The 20,697-nt window shown below is 44.4% G+C and overlaps 2 protein-coding genes across 2 annotated transcripts in view; both read right to left on the reverse strand.

The window, feature by feature from the left end:
• On the reverse strand, positions 1–8,067 carry LOC130870452 (sodium-dependent glucose transporter 1C-like). Its single transcript, XM_057763184.1, has 4 exons — positions 7,731–8,067; positions 4,800–4,968; positions 4,044–4,160; positions 1–3,057 (listed from the first exon to the last, which is right to left on the reverse strand). Exons 2-4 carry the CDS (start codon positions 4,846–4,848, stop codon positions 1,844–1,846), a joined length of 1,380 nt encoding a protein of 459 aa, XP_057619167.1. The 5' UTR covers positions 4,849–4,968; positions 7,731–8,067; the 3' UTR covers positions 1–1,843.
• Positions 7,380–20,697, reverse strand: part of LOC130867693 (sodium-dependent glucose transporter 1C-like) — a 21,134-nt gene continuing 7,816 nt past the window's right edge. The window contains exon 5 of the mRNA XM_057759813.1: positions 7,380–8,105. Within this exon, the coding sequence (XP_057615796.1) occupies positions 7,380–8,105 (726 nt within the window). The remainder of the gene's footprint in view (positions 8,106–20,697) is intronic.

The raw sequence follows: 20,697 nt of genomic DNA on the forward strand, positions 1-20,697 counted from the left end.
AGTTCCAGGGGATCCGAACCCCTCTCTTCTGGACTTTCCCAGCACCAGGCACCCATGTTGGTACACTTACATAGACGTCACAAAAGTCACACACAGAAAAAAAAATTAATCTTTTTTTACAAGAAGGTGTTATATTTCACTTAATAACAAACAAAGCACTTTTTTTTTTTAAAGAAAAGCAATTTCTTAAAATCTGGTAAGAGATAGCAAACACATTGCAGCCAGACAGCTATTCATTGTCACTCCGCATAAAACCTGAGAAGTATAAGCCTTTTACCAAAGGATGGCCCGTTCTGTCCCTCACCCCTGACTCCCTAGGCAATTACCCTATCTTCTCATCTTTATTTTGGTTTCCAGGGACTTCAAACCCCAGGAGTAGTCCTGGAGAGGGAGACACAAGATCTCCAGTCACCAAAGAAGATAGTGACTCATTTGTAAACTAAACTTTTAGCCTGGTTTACAGTACGAATGTGATTAATACCCCAACCCAGTGGGAGTCAAATCCTAAAACAGCCAGGCCCAGCCCCAGGCTCTGTTACTGAGGGAGGCTATGGGCACCAAAGGACCCATTCACACCACTTCTGCTAACTTAGTAACTCCAAAATAGCTTCTATGATTGAACCGAAGACACTGGGAACTTGGCTCAGTGGTGGAGTACTTGATTAGCAGGGCCCTGTGTTCGTTCAGTCACCCACACTGGAAAAAAAGTAAAAGCTAAAAGAAAAAAATAATTACATAAAATCAAAAGAATGTCTCCAGATCCTCTCTGAACATGATATAGATTCATATATAAAAATAACCTCTCTCTTTTAAAGTGTCAGCAAAAATACCATAATCTCTGAAATGCAGTGAATTGCTGTACTGCATGGAACATGATACCATGATTGGGGAAAAAAATGTTTTTTTAAAGTGCACGGGAAACAAGAAAAGAATTTACTAGAATTCTTAAGTGCCGGTCCTTCAGCCTGCGGGAAAGGGGCGTGTTGGCGACCAGTGGACGCAGCAGAGCTGTCAAATGGCTTGCTACACTGTGACTTCAAAAGCCGCGGCGCATTCAGAGGGCTGACCAGCCTGCTGTTTCACATTGCACCTGAAATGGATGGGCTACTTTAGCAAAAACATTACACAGCTTTAAAACTTACACGGTTCACCGTGCATGGTGACCCACGCCTCCAAGACAAAATTCAGGAGGCAGAGACCTGGGCTAGTTAGTAAGTTCCAGGCCGGCCTGGACTATAAAGGAAGACTCAAGAAACAAAGTAAACCCAAACCGTAAAATTTCAAAATAATCTCATTTGCATTTCTAGAATCACAGGAGACCAAATAAGCCAGACTCGTGTCAAAGCTCGACGTGAAGTCAGGGAGGAAGCTAGATATTGACCTAGAAACCATGGCCTGCTGTGTTCTCACAGAAATAGTTGGTCAGCAGTACTTTTCAGCTCAACCCTTCACAGGAGGTAAGACGAGAAAACTATCTCTGTTTCCAAAGTTTGGCTCTTTCACGTGACCATTCTCCACAAGCCCCAGTATGATCGTTTGCTCAGCCCAGTAGCTCCACTCACTGTCCTACCGTGTAACTACTGGCGCGCTACCCGGCTCTACACACGGAAATGCCTTCTGAGTGGTGGAGGCCAGGAAATGGTCTCCTGGCAAGAGCCATGGTATACCGAGGACTCTTGAGGCGCCTACGGTAAGCACTTCAAATAGTTTCAGTGCTTGCTGTGAAGGCACACAGACTTCCATCGCCAAAGCACGCTGAAAGCCCGTCAAAGCCCTGCTCTGAGCGGTGTCCTCAGGAGTGGTTGTTATGCGATGAAGCCGTTCAGTAAGTCATCTCTGACAGTCAGTCCCTCTTGTCCTGGTGACGCACAAGAGAACTGCTACTGTTGACTGAAAAGTACCCATCTGAGAGGTGCTGACCGGAAGCCTCAGGGGCGGGCTCCATCAGGACCTCTCTAGATGGGTCCCTTAGAGGATCCCGCATTGGGTCACTCGTTTCAACCACTTCAAAATCCATTTCATTCCATTTTTCTGCATCTTCCTCTTCATTCTCTTCGTCACAGTCATTGAGCTCAGAGCTGGAAAGCAAAGCTCTCTGGTCTTCACTCTTCCTTCCTTTGCGCTGGCGTTCCAGGGGTAAGGTGGCTAATTTATACATCACAGGAAAAAGAACTCCAGTGAAGATGGCTGACCCCAGACCCGTGTACAGAACCACTGGCAGGTCTGGGTAGTGTCCCTGAAGAATTCCGATGACTGCAGGAATCGCCATTTCCCCCAGGGCAGCACCAATTACAAAGAATGCTGCAGACTTCCCAGTTAAGGTGGTGTACTGCTCGATCCAGGAAATGCCACTGGGAAATGTGGCTGCCATCGAGGCTCCATACACAGCAGTCGCGATCCAAAGGCAGAGAGGGCTCTTGTCAAAAAGCACCAGAAACAAAGATGAAGCAAGGCTGCCAATGTTGCACAACACAATCATGGTTCCAGGCTGTAAGAATGTGGCAAAGAAGATGGCCAGGCCCCTGCAGGCTGCGAAGGCCCCCCAGAAGGCCGAGTTCAAGCCGGCTGCTTCAGTTTCTTTCATGCCAACATGGGTGGTGGCGAAGGAGAATACATAAGAGCCATAGGTCACCTCGGCTCCAACATAAAAGAAGAAGAAGATGAAGAGGAGGCAGAGCAGGGCCCTGTGATACTTCGCTCTTCGAGCTTCCTGGGCAGATATTGTGTTTTTTTCCTGCTTTGAGCGTTTCTTACAAAACAGACCAAACAGAAAGACAGAAACTACTAAGACATAGGTGCCGATGGAAGCGTACGTCCACAGCAGATTCATGTCCTCGGGTACCGCAAACAGAGAGTCTGGGCTGGCTTCAGAGGATCGGTTCAGCATTAGAGGGTCAAAGTCAGACTCTGTGTGGTTCTGAGTGGACGCTGTTATACCCCAGGCCAACTTAGCCAGTAGGGGAGCCAGGAAGGCACCCAAGGCAAAACTGAAGTGCAAGGCCTGCATGTGTGGGGCTCCTTTGTCTCCCCAAAGATCCAAGATGAGGACGTTCCCACCTGCCAACAAAAGAAATTCTCTAAATTAACAATCAGTTAATAAGAATACTACATCGCTATTTAAAAAAATGCAGGGGGGCGGGGCACTGGTCCACCCAGAGTCAACGTGCTGATATAAAGCCTGCAGTAAGGCAAAGCTATGTTTAAGAGTTCTGACCCCCTATCACCAGCAGACATATCTCAGCATCTCTTCCTAACACACAGAATCTACGAGCTGGAAACCACTACCCCCTAGGGCCAGGCATATTGGCAAAGGAGTTCTATAAAATGTGCTAGCACCACACCAGGGAGTAACAGATATCACACACACACACACATCTACGTATTTACAAGAGAGAGAGAGATTGATTTTAGCACCAGATAGTAGCAAAATCAGCAAAGCTTTCTATTCTTACACCTGGCAGCCACTGTCACAGAAGTCCATACCAAGGGTTGTGACATACGTCACAGCACAGCTCTCCGCCCCTGCACTATCCTGCTGGAGAGCCTATGAGGTGACAGCCAGAAGCATCAAGTCTCTGGCTCTCTATTTAACTTTCAGACAAGCATACATTTCATTCCACAGTCTTACAACCAAACGGAACCTAATGTATACAATAGTCCCACAATCTGTCCAACAACATGAGAGCAGGGAGGACAGGGATGGAGGACTGTGGAGGGGAGCAAACGTCACATTACCCCGTGAAGAGGGTCCGCTAGTGGCTTCTTAAAGGACCAGATGCTATCTGTACTACACCACCCGTGGGAGGGGCAGCCTTCCATGTTTGGATATCCTGAATCCCCTCTTGCTCACTGAGAAACACCATTGATGTTGATTTCGTAGGCAAACGCTCGAAAGATATTCTGATGTTGCTGCTAGGTGAGTGGCTCTGACCAGGTGCTGTGACCCAGCCTGACATTCCAAATGACAGTGTAACGTCATCTGCCTTCCTTTTCCTAGCAGTACTGTCCCCTGCAGTGCAGATGACAATACGGGATTCACTAACCTGTATCCAGAATGCCCATTGAAATCCCGAAGATAGACATCATGACAACCAGTAAGACTGCTGTCTTGCAGAACGGAGTAAGATAAAGACCAACTGTGGTAGCAGAAAGGGACACCCCTGAAGAGAAACATTAGAAGGTCGGCTAAAACAGCTCTGTTTTGGGTAACAAAGTATTTACTTATTCATCAGCAATAAAGTATTTTTGTTTCTATAGGAGTTTTAATGTATCAATCGAATTGTCTTTAGTCATGCCAATTTATTGAAAAAGGCATGCTAACAGTTCTGCCCTCTCTTCCAGGGTCAGGATCCGAGAGGATCAGCCTGTGTTCCTCCCTGACATAGGCAGTAGGACTGAAATGCCGCCTTCTGTCCCCTGATCCTTCACCTTCAACCCCAAGTCCACAGAGCCTGGCCAGGTTCCAGGAGTTATTCTGACCCCCATGGCCCCAGAAGCCCTGCCATACCCCCAGATAAGCAGAGCTTCAAGGTCAGCCAGTGTGTCAGCCTGGAGCAGAGCCGACAAAATGCCAACATTGCACAGGGTTATCAACACTCGCTCCCAAGGATCAATCAAGTTTACAGTGGGATCGGTACAGACTCCCTCCTGCTGCCAAAGCGGAAAGAGGAACTCAGCTCCAGCTGCCAGGCGGAGGCCAGCACAGTGCCCGTCGCAGGTATCAACAATCTTCTATAGTTAGATCTTAGCTGTAAATTTGTTGACAGAAACAAGGAAGTAAAAAGGCTGTGTTTGCTTACCCAAAAGTAAAAAATGATTAATGCACCCAAAAAGAACTCCTCCGATCATAGAGCCACCTAAGTATCCAGAGGCCCGGCCTACAAAGATGAAAGACAGGCTGCTGATGTTCCGGTTCACATTTCTTGCCAAATCTGGAAAGGTGGGTCCCAGTATAGCCACACTCAGTCCCTACAGTTAAAAAGAAGAGCTTTACTCATCGCTGAAAGGCTGCCCAAGAAGAAGCTTTTGGATGGTAACAAAACCACAAGCGGGAGGTTACAATCTACCATAAGGGCCTTCGGAGGACAATGAGTCAAACCTAAGGAAACACATACATTGTAGCAGTAGAGCTACACACTCCCAATGGCTTTTTATTCGAAACCCTTGATACTTTTTAAAGTTTTTGCTTTGTTTTGGAGATCCTAACATCATAGTCTTCCTGTCTCAGTGCCAAATGTTGGTACTACCAGTGTGTTCCAACACACATAACTTTAAAAAAAAACTATTTTTCTTTTGTTTTAACTGTTCAGTATTGAACAATACCCTAAAAGACCATTATGTATTAACAGTATGTAACAAACTAGGGGCTAAGCAGATGGCTCAGTCAGTGATGTGCCTGCTGTACCAACAAGAGGACCTGGGTTTGGAACCATCATCACATAAAAGAACAGTTCCTTAGGTGGGGTTCATGTCTACAATGAAACACCATGACTGGCAAGCAAGTTGGTGAGGAAAGGGCATAAAATTTACACCCCCATGTTGTAGTCCATCATTGAAAGAATCCAGGACAGGGCAGGAACCTGGAGGCAGGAGCTGATGCAGTGGCCATGGAGGGGCCACTCAGCTTACCTTCTTATAGAACTCAGAACCGCCAGCCAAGGATAGCACCACCCACAAAGGGCTGGGCCCTCCCCCATCCATCACTAATTAAGAAAATGCCTTATAGCCGAATCTTATGGAGGAATTTTCTCAATTGAAGTTTCTTCCTTTCAGAGAACTCTAATTGTGTCAACTTGACATAAAACTAGCCAGCACGGGCTGGACAGATGGCTCAGAGGTTAAGAGCACTGACTATTCTTCCAGAGGTTCTGAGTTCAATTCCTAGCAACCACTTGGTGGCCCACAACCATCTGTAATGAGATCTGGTGCCCTCTTCTGGCCTGCAGGGACACATGCAAGTAAAATGCTGTGTATATAATTAATAAATAAACCTTTAAAAAAAAAAAGGCACAGCAGCATGTCTAGAATCCCAGCAACCCCTGCGGCTCACTAGCTAGTCTGGCTGAGCTGGTAAGCTTCGGGCTCAATGAGAGACCCTGTCAAACAATAAGGAGGACAGCAGTTAAGGACGCCACCTCTGGCCTCTACACACAAACCCTATGAACCAAAATAAAAACAATATAACCAACTATTTTTAAAATATATTCTTATATTTTCAAATATACTATATGCTTAAGTATAGAAATTTAATTGCTAGAATTTTAAATTATGAAACACCAAATTATTATTCTTTTACATTAAGATGCCAATATTTCTGGCACACATGGAGTACTTCCTTTAAATTGCGTATGCATATATCTATACCTAATATGGCCAATAAGCAATTTGAATGTTCCTATGTCCACAGTTTTCCTCAAATCCCAAAGCCATGGGGAAATATATGGACTGTAAAACTTTCTTAGCAAAAATACATATAACATGGACAGATGATTTTTACAATAAGATGTTATATAATGTACTAGCAAGAACTAAGGGTTAGGCCTCCACTTCAGGTGAAATTCCCAAAATGTTTCTAAGACGTGTGAATTTTAAGAACCATGGGCTGTGGGCAGAGGATACAGCTGAGGGGAAAGCCTGGCATACTTGAAGCCCTTGGGTCAATCCCCAGTCTGCATATAAATAAATTTTAAAAAATGGTTGTGTTGTGCTGTTCTGCTATAAACCAAGCAGCAGCAAGCCAGGGCTAAAGACCAGGTACATACAGGCCTCTGGCCCATGCAGGCTCTCATCAAACTTCTTCAAAGCACTCGCAAGACCAGGCACACAGTGAGGGTCTCTATCACCTGCAGCACCTTCTTCCTTCCCTGCATCCCATCGAAGTCTTAAGACAACTGAGACTCAGACTGAGATGCCAAGTGATGGGAAGCGACTCTTGTTAAAGGCTTAGCCCTCATAACACTCAAGTCAGAAATTATCAAGTTTAGGCCGGTGGTCCGTCCACAGCTTTAAGCCCATCACTCAGGAGGCAGAGGCGGGTGGATCTCTATGAAATCGAGGCCATCCTGATCTACACAGTGAGTTCCAGAGTAGCCAAGGCTACATAGTGAGACCCTCTGTCTGTGAGTTAGAGGCCAATTGAGTCTACATAGCGAGTTCCAAGCCAAGTAGCTGGAGCTACAGAAAGAGACACTGTCTTAAAAGGTGTTTCTGTTCTTGTACATGAATGAAGAAAATCATTTAAGGATCTTAAGGCTTGATTTAAACAGGGCTGAGAACAGGATAAGAAACGGGTTCTTAATGCTATCATTTAACCAAAAAAGTCACTTTCTTCTCTGGGTTTATTTTCCCACCCGCAAGATAAAGCGGCTGGCAGGATTTGGTCAGGGCTCCAGGAAGAGGCAATTTCTCAAAGCTTTTCTGTGGTCGATTTGGAGCTTCAGTGGGTGGGAGCAAAAGAGAGCTGGTAAAGGCCTGGGCTCCCCTCCTGTGTCTCCCCTTTGCCCCAGGAAAGTAGGTTTGCTCATGTTTGAAAACGTATTTTTAAATGAGTCTGACAATAACCCTCCACGATTAGAGTTCTGCCCACTTTTTCCAGATGACAAAACTGAGACCCAAGGGATTAACCAAGGCACCCAAAGGTCACGCAAGGCACCGGGCACTAAGCAGACCACGTTCCCTGCAGGACGCTTGCTCCAGCCTTGGCCAGAGAGAGTTTCAAACCCAGCTCTCACCAGCCCCAGGAAGGCGGCACACAGCACCACGGTGGTGAACCAGCGCAGCACGTTCTCGGCACGGCTTTTCCGCCCGGAGGCCACAGCTTCGGACTCTTTCTCTGGCCTCGGATCGGCCCGGAGGAGCCGCTGCCCTCCGGCCTCACGGAACTCCAGTTCCAATTCCAGCGTGGCGGCTCCACGACGCTCTCTACCCTCGGAGCTCCGTGCACCCCAGCCTCGGGCGTGCTGGGCTGTGCCCGGCCCCGCCCACGAGCCCCAGAGTCTCCCGGGGTGACAACCCCGGGACCAGCCCGAGGGAGCGTGACGCTCGAGCCGAGCCTTCCCACCCGGCAGGTGCGGCTCCAGGGCACCGCCCTCCGGATCGCAGGGCGCCTGCGCAGATCACGTTGCGGAAATGAGGCGTCTAGTCAACCAGGAGCTGTCTTCAAACCGGAAGTTAAGCTGGTTGCCTTGGTGATCGGATTTCCTGGCCCAGGTGAGGTGTAAACTGAGCCTGGGAGTTTTGCGCCTGGGGCACGCTAGGCAGAAGAAGTAGGATTTGCAGCCTGGCACAAGATGAACCAAAGGGTAAAAAGTCACAAAACTTAGGAAGAAAACCCGCCTAGAACTGCAAGATGGTAACTTCCTCAGACTTCGGGATCACCTGGAAACCTGAAAGGTTTATTGCACTCTGGTCTTTACATGCTTTCCAAAACCTTTGCCTTGGCCGGGCGATGGTGGCGCACACCTTTAATCCCAGCACTTGGGAGGCAGAGGCAGGTGGATCTCTGTGAGTTCGAGACCAGCCTGGTCTACAGAGCTAGTTCCAGGACAGGCTCCAAAGCCACAGAGAAACCCTGTCTCGAAAAACCAAAAAAAAAAAAAAAAAACAAAAAACAAAACAAAAAAACCAATACCTTTGCCTTTGCTCCTTGAACGTAAGGGAATGGTCAAAGGCAGCTTCTTACTCCACAACTGTTGACTCTCACGTGTAAACCCACACATTAAGTATCTGTTAATTTACAAAACACTCAGAATCCCACATGATCCCGTCTAGGAATAGGAATATTAAGTAACAATTCTCCAAAGGCCAGATAACAAACCATTGATCTTTCCTGAAGAGTCAAACAATAGCTCAGGAAAGAAATCCGGGTCAAAACGAGCTGCAAGCACTTGCCTGTCCTCGTTCTTGCAGATCTTGCAGACAGTTCCATTGTTAGGAGTGGAGCTGGGTGTGAGTTTGTTTGCCAAGTGGCTATGCCAACTGAAAAAAAAAAGATCATGTACACGACTACAGATTTGATTCTTGTTTAAACACAGGGACCACGACCTCAAATGCTACAATACTGTTCTGTATCTGATGTGGGAGGTGATGTATGCTGTGAATATGTTTTGTTGCCATTGGTTAATAAAGAAGCTGCTTTCGGCCAATGGCTAAACAGAGTAAAGCCAGGCTGAAGAGATAATGAGACAGAGTAGACAGTCAGGAGAAGCCATCTAGCCACCCACAGTAGACAGACACCTACTCTGGAGCCCACTGGAACCCTGCCAATAAGCCACACCCATGTGGCAATACACAGATTAGTAGAAATGGGTTAGTTTAACATATAAGAGCTAGCCAGAAATACACTTAAGCTATTAGCCAAACAGTATTTCAATTAATACAGTTTCTGTGTGATTATTTCAGGAGTCTGGGTGGCTGGGAAACGAACAAGCAGCCTCCAACAACAAAGGTCTTCTGTGGAAAGGGAGACCCATGTTGTGTCACTGTGCTTGACTAAATAGCCAAATTTTCTAGCCCTTCAATAATGAAGAATTGAATAACCATCACTTCCATCACCTCCGAGTTCTAAGAGTTCCTGGGTGGTTTGCAAATGTGACACAGAGGTTATCCACAGTTCTTCAGGCCTTACCGTACAGAGCTGTATTTTGACCCCATCAGTAATCTGTGGAAATAATGTTGGTTACAGCAGAGCCAGTTTTCTAATTGATGGGAGGCATTCTTAGCATCATCGGTCCTGTTTCTGTCAAAGTCTGTAAGGGGATCTCTCCATTCTCCAAGCAAAACCAAGAGAGGGAAAGACACCCTTGGACTGCAGAAAGCAAGTAGGACTGCCCAAGTTTTCCCTCTTTTCCCCTCCCTCCTCCTCTTCCCCCTCTTTCTCTTTCCCCCTCTATCTTTCCTGGCAACCAAGGGACAATCCCTCTGCTTCCTGGTGAGAATCTTCCACTGGAGCATCCTGCCATGCTGTTCTGCTCACCACAAGCCCAGAACAGCCAGGCCAAGCAACTCTGGGCTGAAACTTCTGAGCTCATGACCAAAATAAACCTTCCTTCCTATAAATCTGTTACCTCACGTATCTGGCACATCTGGAAAGTTTGAGAGAACTTTGATGTGCTGAAATAAGACATGAAAGAGACTGGAAGATGATATGGAAAAGGTAGGCTAGGTCTACACTGTGGAGAGCTTCGTGTGCCATACCAAAAGGTTTGGATTTGGCCAGGACATGTCTATTAGCAAAACAAGATTAACAAAATAGAAAATGTTTTCTAGGTGTGTCAGCTTAATAAGTCATCTTTTTGTTCTGGCTCAGTTTTTGAGTCAGAGTCAGAATTCCTAACTTTCCTGCTCCTACCTCTCGCAAACTAGGATTACAGACATGCACACAATTCAGTCAGTTTTACTTGTACAATTATTTCTAAAATCAGGTTTCCTATCTGCCGAAAGTTTAATTACAGGTTTGCTTTAAGATACAATTGACTTAATGTAAGCATTTAGGATTAGGCAGCATCTCATTCTGTAAAATAGGATTGTCCCTCAGCTGAGCTGAACAGAGAGGTACTTGACTTTGTATGCAGAAGCACTGACAAATCAGAAACAGAAAGAAAAGCAGATGAATCCATAAAAAGTTACTGTTTTTGTCTGGTAGGATGGTATATACCTATAATCACAGCCCTTGGAAGGTAGAGGCAAGATCAGTAGCTCAAGGCCAGCCTGGGCAACAAGAGACCCTGTCTGAAAAGAAAACTCTGTGATGTGGCATGTCCTCCTGTATATGTGTTTCTTTTATTGGTTAATGAATAAAGCTGCTTTGGCCTATGGTAAATATGGCAGGGCAGAATATAACCAGTCTGAAAGAGATATAGAGAGAGAGTGGGCGGTGTTGAAGAGACGCTATGTAACTACCAAAGAAGAAAGAATCCAGCCAGAACCTTAGGTAAGCCACAGCCTCGTGACAATACACAGATTAAGAGAATGGGTTAATTTAAGATGTAAGAGTTAGTTGATAAGAAGCCTGAACCATTGGCTAAACAATGTTGCAACTAATATAGTTTCTATGTGATTATTTAGGTCTGCGCAGCCGGGAAATGAACAAGCAGTCTCTGTTTACAGCTCTGTATCCTAGGCTGGACTCAAACTTAACTTTGTAGCATAACATGGACTATAATGTATGGCAATCCTCCTGGCTTTCCAAATTCTAAGATTATGAGCATGAACCACCACATTTGGCCAGAAACTACTCTTCTTAGAGAGCTAAAAGACACTTCTTTATCTAGGGATAGTTCATTGGAACAGTGCTTCTATAGTATGTACATGGACCTGGAGTCTAGCCCCAAAGCAGAGAAAGGGAGAGAGACCCATTTATTATACCTACTTGTCTGATCTGCCTAGCTACTATGTTCTGATTGGTTGCTGCCATCAGACTCTAAACCAGTGGTTCTCAACCTTCCTAAGTCTGTGACTCTTTGATACATTTCTTCATGTTGTGGTGACCCCCAGCCATAAAATTATTTTCATTGCTACTTCATAACTATAATTTTACTACTCTTATGAATGATAATATAAATCTCTGATATTTCAGGTGGTCTTAAACAACCCCTGTGAAAGGGTCATTTGGCCTCCAAAGAGGTTGTAACCAACGGAGTGAAAACCGCTGTTCTAATCTCTTGATGACAGAAACCATGTCTGATTTGCTCCCCAGCATATCCCAGCATGCACACCATGACTGGCAAATGCATTTGCTCCAATTATGGATACGCAAATGACCAGATAAAGGGTTAAAGGTGTTCCTAAGGACTAGAACCGGAACCGTCACTGAACTAGAGCAACTCTGTATATGTGTGGAGAATTGAGGCCACATTACAGTGACTAGCAAGGAGGGAGTTAAACACATTAGAGGTCATATACATTATACAGCGTGCATGGCAACTGTGGAAAACATTAAAAGTAGCTTGATGAGAAGAATGTGTGCTTGGGAGTCATATGAAGTGAAATGTCAGGGCTGGCAAGATGGCTCAGTGGGTAAAATGGTTTACTACATAATCTTATCCCATGATATTGACCCCTCCAGAACCCAGGAAGACTGACTCTCACAAGTTGCCCTCTGACTTCTACACACACTGTGGGGCACTTACACATGCACATCAAACAAACTCACAATAATAAAGGACTGGTGAGATGGCTCAGCGGGTAAGGATGCTTATTCCCAAGCCTAAAGACCAGAGTTTAATCCCTGTAACCTACATGGTGGAAGGAGATGGCTGACTCTTTCTATTTTTCCTGTGACCAACACAGTGTGGCATGCAGAAGGCAGGCAAGCTGCAGAGAGTCTGGAATTGCTTGTGTTTTGACAGAACTTCCAGCAACAGAATCCACCTTCCTCTCTACTTGACCGAGCAACAGTGATGGTGACAGCAAACAGGACACCTCTCCATCCCTGCTCGTCCTTCGGAGAGGATGCACAGTGAAGTCACCCACAAAGAGCACAGCTTCCCCAGCCCTGCATGAGCTCTGCCCAGCAGAGGTTCCTGTTTCTGCATTCCCAAAGGCCTCTGTTCTCACCTTTGCCTGAGATTACACTACAGAGGAACTTACAGGCTCAGATTCCACTGCAAAGAAGTGGGCATTTCTGTGTAAAGGGCCAGGCATTGGTCAATATGGAACACTGCGAGGTAATTGTTATACAGGTTGGGGTTAAAATCCATGGAACCAGAGGCTTATCGCTCGTGCTGGGGGACAAGAGGATACTGCAATCACGTTTCTCCTGGATCCTTTCTCCTCCTGAGGTTTATGGGTTCTAGAAGGGCAGAAGCAGATGGCCCTTTGCCCCTTCAGTATCTCTAAGCACTTCTCATATCACAGTCCAGAGAAAAGCAATTTGTACTCCAAGATAATAATGGCAGTATCAATCTGCTGGTAGTATGTTTAAAATGATAAAACCTTATCATTTCTCATAAAGCTGGACCTTGCCATGGGTGGTTCTGGGGGTTTTCTGTAGCTGAGTTTGCTGTTGTGAGGACGTGCAATCTTCAGAACCGTGATGGCCATGGGTGTCACTGTCACCCCGCTTCAAAAGCAGTTCTGCACACTTGGAAACGTTCAGTTTTGTTTTGGTTTTCCATCAAATGCTTTTGTTTTTTAGGTAAGCCTTCTCAAACTCCCGTGGCAGGTAAATTGTCCTTTCTGGAGTGCTCTGTCCCTGAGTCACTTAAACAAAGGGTCATGACTGAAGAGGTGGCTCAGTGGGTGATGTGTTTTCTGGGCAAGCCTGGCTACCTGACTTCAATCCCTGGAGCCCATGTAAAAGTGGATGGAAAGAACTAACTCTACAGAGTTCACACACACACATACACACAAAATTTTAAAATAAAACAAGGCTAAAAGGCCCAAAGGTTCTCTGGACTCAGAAGACAACGTCCTCCTCCCAGAAGCTGCATTTTCTGTAAGTGATAAGGGACAGGACTGAAAACTGAAGCCCTCGCTTACCCTTGGTGTTAGAGGCTGTAATCTAAGCTCCAACTCATCCATCACAGTGTTCTCTCAGCTCTACCAGACAAACCTGGCACTGGTGTCAGCGTCCCTTCCCAGGGCTTTCTTTGTTGGGTTTAGGTACATTAATTCACATGCACTGTGCTAAAAAGAGGAAAACCTGTAAATGAAGATTGACCCCAGAGACATAAAAAATGCTGGAAATTCTCAGCTCAAACATCAAACAATAATAAAGAGTGCAGCTGGCTTGTTTTTCTGGAGCTCCACCTGGCTGCACCAGCTGCTTGACTGTATAAATGTGGTCTTAGCTCTGCTTGGGTTGAGGATTGCTGGCCTTACCCCCAGCAGTGCCCACTGGGCATAGCACATGTTTGGTCTGTGTCTGTTAAGTGACTGAACTGTGTGAACTTGGAAACTTTTTGGTCCACGGGTGAGGGCTGTAATTGTATCTATTATAAAGAGGCACCCATTTATAACTCTTCCAAGTGTAAATATTACTCTATTGTGTTAGCTGTTATTATTTTGTATAAAAGTACAGTTTTCTGTATAAAAGTATCATTTTGTATAAAAGTACAGGAGAGATCACTCAGCACTTAAAAGTGCTTGCTGCTCTTCCAGAGGACCAGAATTTATTTCCCAGCATCCATGTAGAATGGCTCACAACTGCCTATAACTCCTGTTCAGGGGGATTCAATGCCCTCTCCTGACCTCCGAGGGTACCTACACACACACACACACACACACACACACACACACACACACGGACTACATGCAACCACTAAGTAAATAGATGTTAAAAATACACTCTAGTAACTTTGACTAATAGACTTTTTACAATTAGCTGAGTTTTTTTTTTTTTTCATTCCATTTGAAAAGAAGAACCTTGTTCCCAGGGTCTGCCAGGGTCTTTCAGGTACCCACTGACAATAGTCACTGAGCCCAGTCTACCCTGAAATAAACTAAAAGTGAAATTTCCCACTGCACGGTAAGTGCTTCTGCTGTCAGAGTAGTGTGTGTGGGAGGGTGAGATAGCCAGCTCTCTAGAAGGAGCAGTGGAGCAGACCCAAAAGCCAACCCACTCACTTACTTCATAGCGTGGCCAGAAACCCCAGAGGGTAGTCGCAAAGAACAGTGGCATTAAAATGGGCAATGGTGGTGCACACCAGGAAGACCTCTGTGAGATTGAGGCCAACCTGGTCTACAGAGCTAGTTCCAGGACAGCCAAGACTACTCAGAGAAGCTTTGTCTTGAAAGACCAAAATAAATAAATAGACCAATCTCCGTTCAACATCTAGATAGAAGTACACAGAGGATGGGAGCCTAGAGAGAGGAAGCGGGAACAATTGTAAAGGGCAGAGATGCTGTGAGAGGTACAGACTAGCCAGTCCTCGGTTCTCGAGCACACACCTCTCCTTCCAAGGCAGCCCAAGTAGGAACCAGTGTATATGATGCAGCATCACTCACTTAGCACAAGATTGGGATCAAACCCTTAGTAGTCAGTACTTCTATCACCGCGCCAAACATACATGAGAGATTGCTTAACACATGAGTTGATTAGGGCTCCCAGTTGCAGAGGTTTCACTTGGCGCTCAACTATCTCTGTGTTCAGGCCTACGGTAAGAAGGATCACCATGGCGAAAGGCCTGGTGAGGCAGAGGCACTTGCCTCATGGTGGCCAAGAGACAGACCCAGGGATAGACAGGTATGAGAGACATCCTTCACAGGTTCACCTCCCCTGCCCCACTTAACAAGTAGACCACACCTCCTAACATTCCCATCGTGTCTCAAATCCTAACACCACAATGCTACATCGTACTCCAAGGATAAGAGCGGAAGTTCCTAAGTCTGCAGTACCCAGCACACAGAAAGATCTCAGAACAAATGCTTAAAATACACAACACAAACTAGAAAGAAAGCTTTAGTTTTACACACTTTCTGAGTTCATCCTCTCATGCATGGATGATATCGATCGTTACAGATCAAACGCCTGTCTAGAATCTGAAACAATACTTTTTTTGATTGAAACTTAATGTTTATACAGTCTATTCCAGTCATGGCTTCTCCCTCATATCCTCCCAGATCCTCCCTACCCCCATCCAATTCTATACCTTCTTTCTCACTTTAGAAAAGCAAGCAAAAAGGAATAAAACAAAACAGAAAAAGTACATGCATACACACACACACACAACCTTTAAAAACACAAAATCTGAAACCATAGTATATGAGCATAATAACCAGTAAAGTAAAAAAAAAATCCTAAAACCTTAGGAGACAAAAAGAAAATCTCTAAAAATATCGCTGAATTAATTTTGTGTTGGCCATCTATTGCTGGACATGGGATGGTTGATGAGACTCCATTGGGAAAAGTAATTTTTCCTTTACAAGTGGTTGACACTTGGAGATAGCCTCTGAGTTAGGGGTGGAGGCATGCGTCCACTTCTCTTAGTTGGACCCCAATTGTCTTGACCTGCGCAGTCCCTGTGCATGCTCCCATGTTGAGTTCATATGTGCATCAATCTGATTGTATCTAGAAGGTATGGTTTCCTTGGTATCTTATATCCCACGCTTTATTAGTAAGGGTTCTCTAGAGACACAGAACTTACAGAATGAATCTCTTGTTCAGTCTCTCTCTCTCTCTTTCTCTCTCTCTCTCTCTCTCTCTCTGTGTCTGTCTGTCTCTCTCAATCTCTGTCTATCTGTCTGTCTCTGTGTGTGCGTGTGTGTGCGTGTGTGCGTGTGTGTGCGTATCTGTGTGTGTATTGGAGTGACTTACAGGCTGCAGCCCAACAGTGTCTAGCTGTGAATGGAAAGTCCAGGGATCTAGCAGTTGTTCAGTCCCACGAGGCTGAGTGTCTCAGCTGGTCTTCTGTATACACTGGAGTCCAGAAGAAGTGGGTGCCAATGCCAGTGAGGAATGGATGTGCTGACAAGGTGAGGGCAAGCAGGTGAAGAGCGAACACAATCCCTTCCTTCTTCCATTGTCCTTATGCAAGCTTCCAGCAGAAGGTGTGGCGCAGATTAAGAGTGTCTTCCCACCTCAAAATCTAGATTAAAGATGTGTATCACTCTTTTATCAAGAGCCAGATAAAAGCCTGGGTCTTCCTGCCTCAAGATCTAGCTCAAATGACAATTGACCAAAGTGTATTTAGTAAAAGGGTTACAAAGCCTCTTCCTAACCAAGTGTGACTTTATACACTTAATATGCTTTGATATCATTTAGCTCCAGTGTCTGCATCATGAGCTCTTAAGTCTAGGCTTTTCACAAAGGCGATGGGAATTATGCAATTTAATAAGATATTTACATATATTCCTGCCTCTAGATACTGTTAGTTTCCCGAGGAACAAGAAATAAATGCATTTTGGCAACACCTCTATGAATAATAGCATGATGTAGATTCACTAGCCCTCCAATACAGCAGCCTGTAGTCAACGAAGCTGTTTCTATTTAAATTATAAGTGGATTTGCTGTTATACAAGTCATAGTAAATAAATAAATAAAAATTTTTGAAAATTAAAACATTATTGAAACATAAGTATGAATTGGGGACGATGTTAAATACATCCTCCCATTGATATAAAACACCCAAATTGTCATGTGAGACAGATGAATATATCATATCTTGAGAGCTAAACTCATACTGAAAGTAGCTTGTTGTATTACAGGCCAGCACAGATAAGGAAAATGTGCACTATCGCAAAAACTTCTATTGGCAGGGCTGCATTAAGGATGCACTCCATTAGGACAGGGGCTCTGTGTGCATCAGAGTAGCCCTGCTCCAGATGCACATCAGCAGAAAATGCAAAATTAGCGGCGCTTAGGAGAAAGACACAGCTCCAAGGCAGGGCACTTGTCTGGTATGCATGAGGCCCTGGGCTTAATCTCCAGTACTGGAAAAAAAAAAAAAAAAAACAAGTTGGTGCTCTACAAACATGAAGGAAATGACCAACAGTCAGTGACACACGTGGAGAAGCCTAAACACCTGGTTTACAGCTGGAGATGTTTATACAGGGCATCTTGTATGCATGTGCCTATGGGAGAAAGGGAGCAAATGCATTCAGAGACTCCCCAAAGGTGCACCACTGTTACCTAAAGTGGGGTCTGTGAGCCAGCAACTCCATCATCTGGAGGTCTGTTGTAGCCTTACACAACAGCCACTCTTGTTTCGTTTGTGGAATCCTACCGCATTCTTTCTTATCACATGGCTATCTCCCTGGGTTCCACCTTCTGCCCTCCAAAAGCAGAGGCTATAGGTAGACCCCTGCTTAACCAGCTTCACAGAAGTTACTAAGGCCTAAGAGCTTCAGAAATGCAGGAAAATGAGTCAAGGGTCATTTGTAAAACCTGCTTAAGGAAAAAACACGGCATAAATAAATAGCAGCAATCAGTTTGTTTATCCACCAGGTCAGTGCAAGATTAAGTCCCTAAGATGAACTCATAGCGGCATGAGGGTGTGGACGGTGGTGTTCCACTAAAGCGGTAACTGCTGTTTTAGATACCTTCATGTTGGCTTAGCTTAACAGCCCCACAATCAATGTCTCTCTGTAGTCAGCTCGTTAGCAGTCAAAACATTCAAAGAAAACACAGTAGTCTACATAATCCAGGTCCTCTGTGTACTTTTCATCTTTTGTACCTTTTTTTTATTTTACCTTTACTGTCTCTTTAAAGACTTTGTCTTATTTTTAAAAATTATTTTTATAACTATCTATACTCTTTTCCTTTCTCCCAAGCCATGTACATTTTTTAGCACACTGTGACCCATTTAGAACCTGTCTTTATTAATCTGTAATGTTTTTTGATCACTGTTTTAAACTGTCCAGTGGGCGTGGCTAGGACCAGAGTGGCTGCTTTGGCTGTTGGTTCTGCCATGCTTTACTTTTCAATACGATGGAGGTAGCAACCCCACCCCTGCTCCCCTCTAGTGCCCCCTCCCCCATCAGGTAGCATGCAGCTGGCCCACAAGCCCACAAACTTTTTTGTTTTGAGTAACTTTTGTTAATGAGTAAGATTAGCCATTCTGTACCAAGACCTGTGTGAGACTGTGGAAACCCACCATGCAGCTTAGCTCATGGCAGCTGGTAGCCAGCTCCACCTTACAGGCAGGTGTTGGGAGATGCGTCTCTGCCCTGTTGCTGCTGACCGGAAACTATGAGACTAGGAAGCCCAGCACAGCTCTATTTTGTGCATTTATAACCTTTTTAAAATTTTTCTAGGTGTTTTGGAAATTCAAGACCTTAATGTTGGTACGCCATTTGTAACTGGAAGTTTCTTTCTTGCCCGCCAGTTCTCCAGTAACCACTCAGAGGCTTAATATTAATTACAAACTGTTTGGCCTATTAGCTCAGGATTATTATTAACTAGATCTTACAACTTTAACTCATTTTTATTATTCAATATTTTACCACTAGGCTTGTGACTTGTTACCTCATATCTTGCTTCCCTGGCAGCTGCTGCTGTCTCCCAGACTCAGAGTTCTTTTTTCCTGTATCTTTGTTTGGATTTCCTGCCTGGCTCTATTCTGCCTGGCTATTGGCCAAATCAGCTTCTTTATTAACCAATGGTAATAAAACATTTTCACAGCATACAGAGGGGCATCCCACATCAACAAACTAAAGCACGTTTATCAAAATCACATTTATAGAAATTAGGAAAGAGAAAACATACTGTAATATGGTAGAAATCCAACATCAGTCAACTAAAATGTAGAAAGAAATATAATCTCACATCAATTTCAGTCTTGTCTAAGGATGACACAGGCCGGCTTTGCCATGCTCAGGAAATAGCCTTTCTTATCCCCATCCTTGGTTATAAAACACCCTCTTCTCAGTATATAGGACTCCCAGGTATTTCAAGTTCAAGGAGAAGCCCAGGAGGCTGCACAAGGAGTCCAACCCCTTAGGAAAGACTGCCTCATCATAAGCTTTAAAAACTAGCCTGTTTCTAGTAGTGTTTATAATGTAACTGATGTCCAAACCCTGAGAATGGAACAGACCTTGCCTACAGCTGTGCACTGAAGTAGCACCTCTGTAACAGCTTCTAGTGTTAGGCCATGCTCTCTCTAAGTACCAAGTGAATATAACTGGAAACAGCATATGCAGATAGAACATTCTGTCTGGGGTGGAGGCACCTGTCTGTCCTCTTACTCAGGATACTGAGGAAGTAGAATCACTTTGGGTCCCATTATTTGGAGCCAGCCTGGATGTTACAGTGAGACCACCCATTACTTTAAAAGATTATCTGTAAAACAGTATGACTGTAATAATTAGAATAATCACATTTCAATGACTAAGATACTAATTATACTGAAGTACATTATTTCTATATTTGGAGAACATACAATTTATTTAAAGAGTTGAATGATTATTTCATATCTGTTTCAAGATGTTAAAGTATTAGGAAAAGATTTATTTTAGGATGGATCAAATATAGCACTATCGTGACCTGGAGGTGCAGGGTTTAATTCAGAAGGCTGAGGTAGAAGGTTCACCAGTTCCAGGCCAGTCTATGATATACAACAAAACATTATTTCAAAACCAGACAAAACAAAACAAAACAGGACAATAACAATAACGAAATTCAGCACTGAAAGTGTTTTTTCATATAATTATTCAAATAAAGTACTAAGGTGTTAGCATATATCCACATAAGCACATTCTTAAAACACTTTTATTGCCATCTTAAGAGAAGGAAGGGCTGCTCAGCAGATGTCTTGCACAAACTCCAAACCCTGTGGGTTTCTCAGTCTGGAAATTCTCTCACTTGCATTTCCAGGTGAAGGACAAGGAAATGACGTGAAAGAAGCCCCCGGTCAGTGTTCATCGTGAATCTAGAGAGCAGGTCTCCACTTGAGGGAAAGTATTCTTCCTGTGTTCTCATAAAAGGACCAAACCAGGGTTGGAGAGATGACTCAGAGGGTAAGAGCACTGGTTGCTCTTCCAGAGGTCCCGAGTTCAATTCCCAGCAACCACATGGTGGTTCACAACCTTCTTGCCAGCAGTATATTGTATGCTTAATAAATAAATCTTTTTTAAAACAAATGGGAAAAAAAGGACCAAACCAAACAAGTCCTTAGTATTCTTTAACCCAACACTAGGGATAAGGTAAAGAATTATATAATGTATCCTCATTTCCAAATATACTTCCATGAAATTGTTATAGAAATAATATGCCTACCCAGTGAGAAATCATGCTGCACACTTAGAGATTAATAAAGGAAA

Source organism: Chionomys nivalis, chromosome 2 (assembly GCF_950005125.1).
Source record: "Chionomys nivalis chromosome 2, mChiNiv1.1, whole genome shotgun sequence".
NCBI classification, from domain to species: Eukaryota; Metazoa; Chordata; class Mammalia; order Rodentia; family Cricetidae; genus Chionomys; species Chionomys nivalis.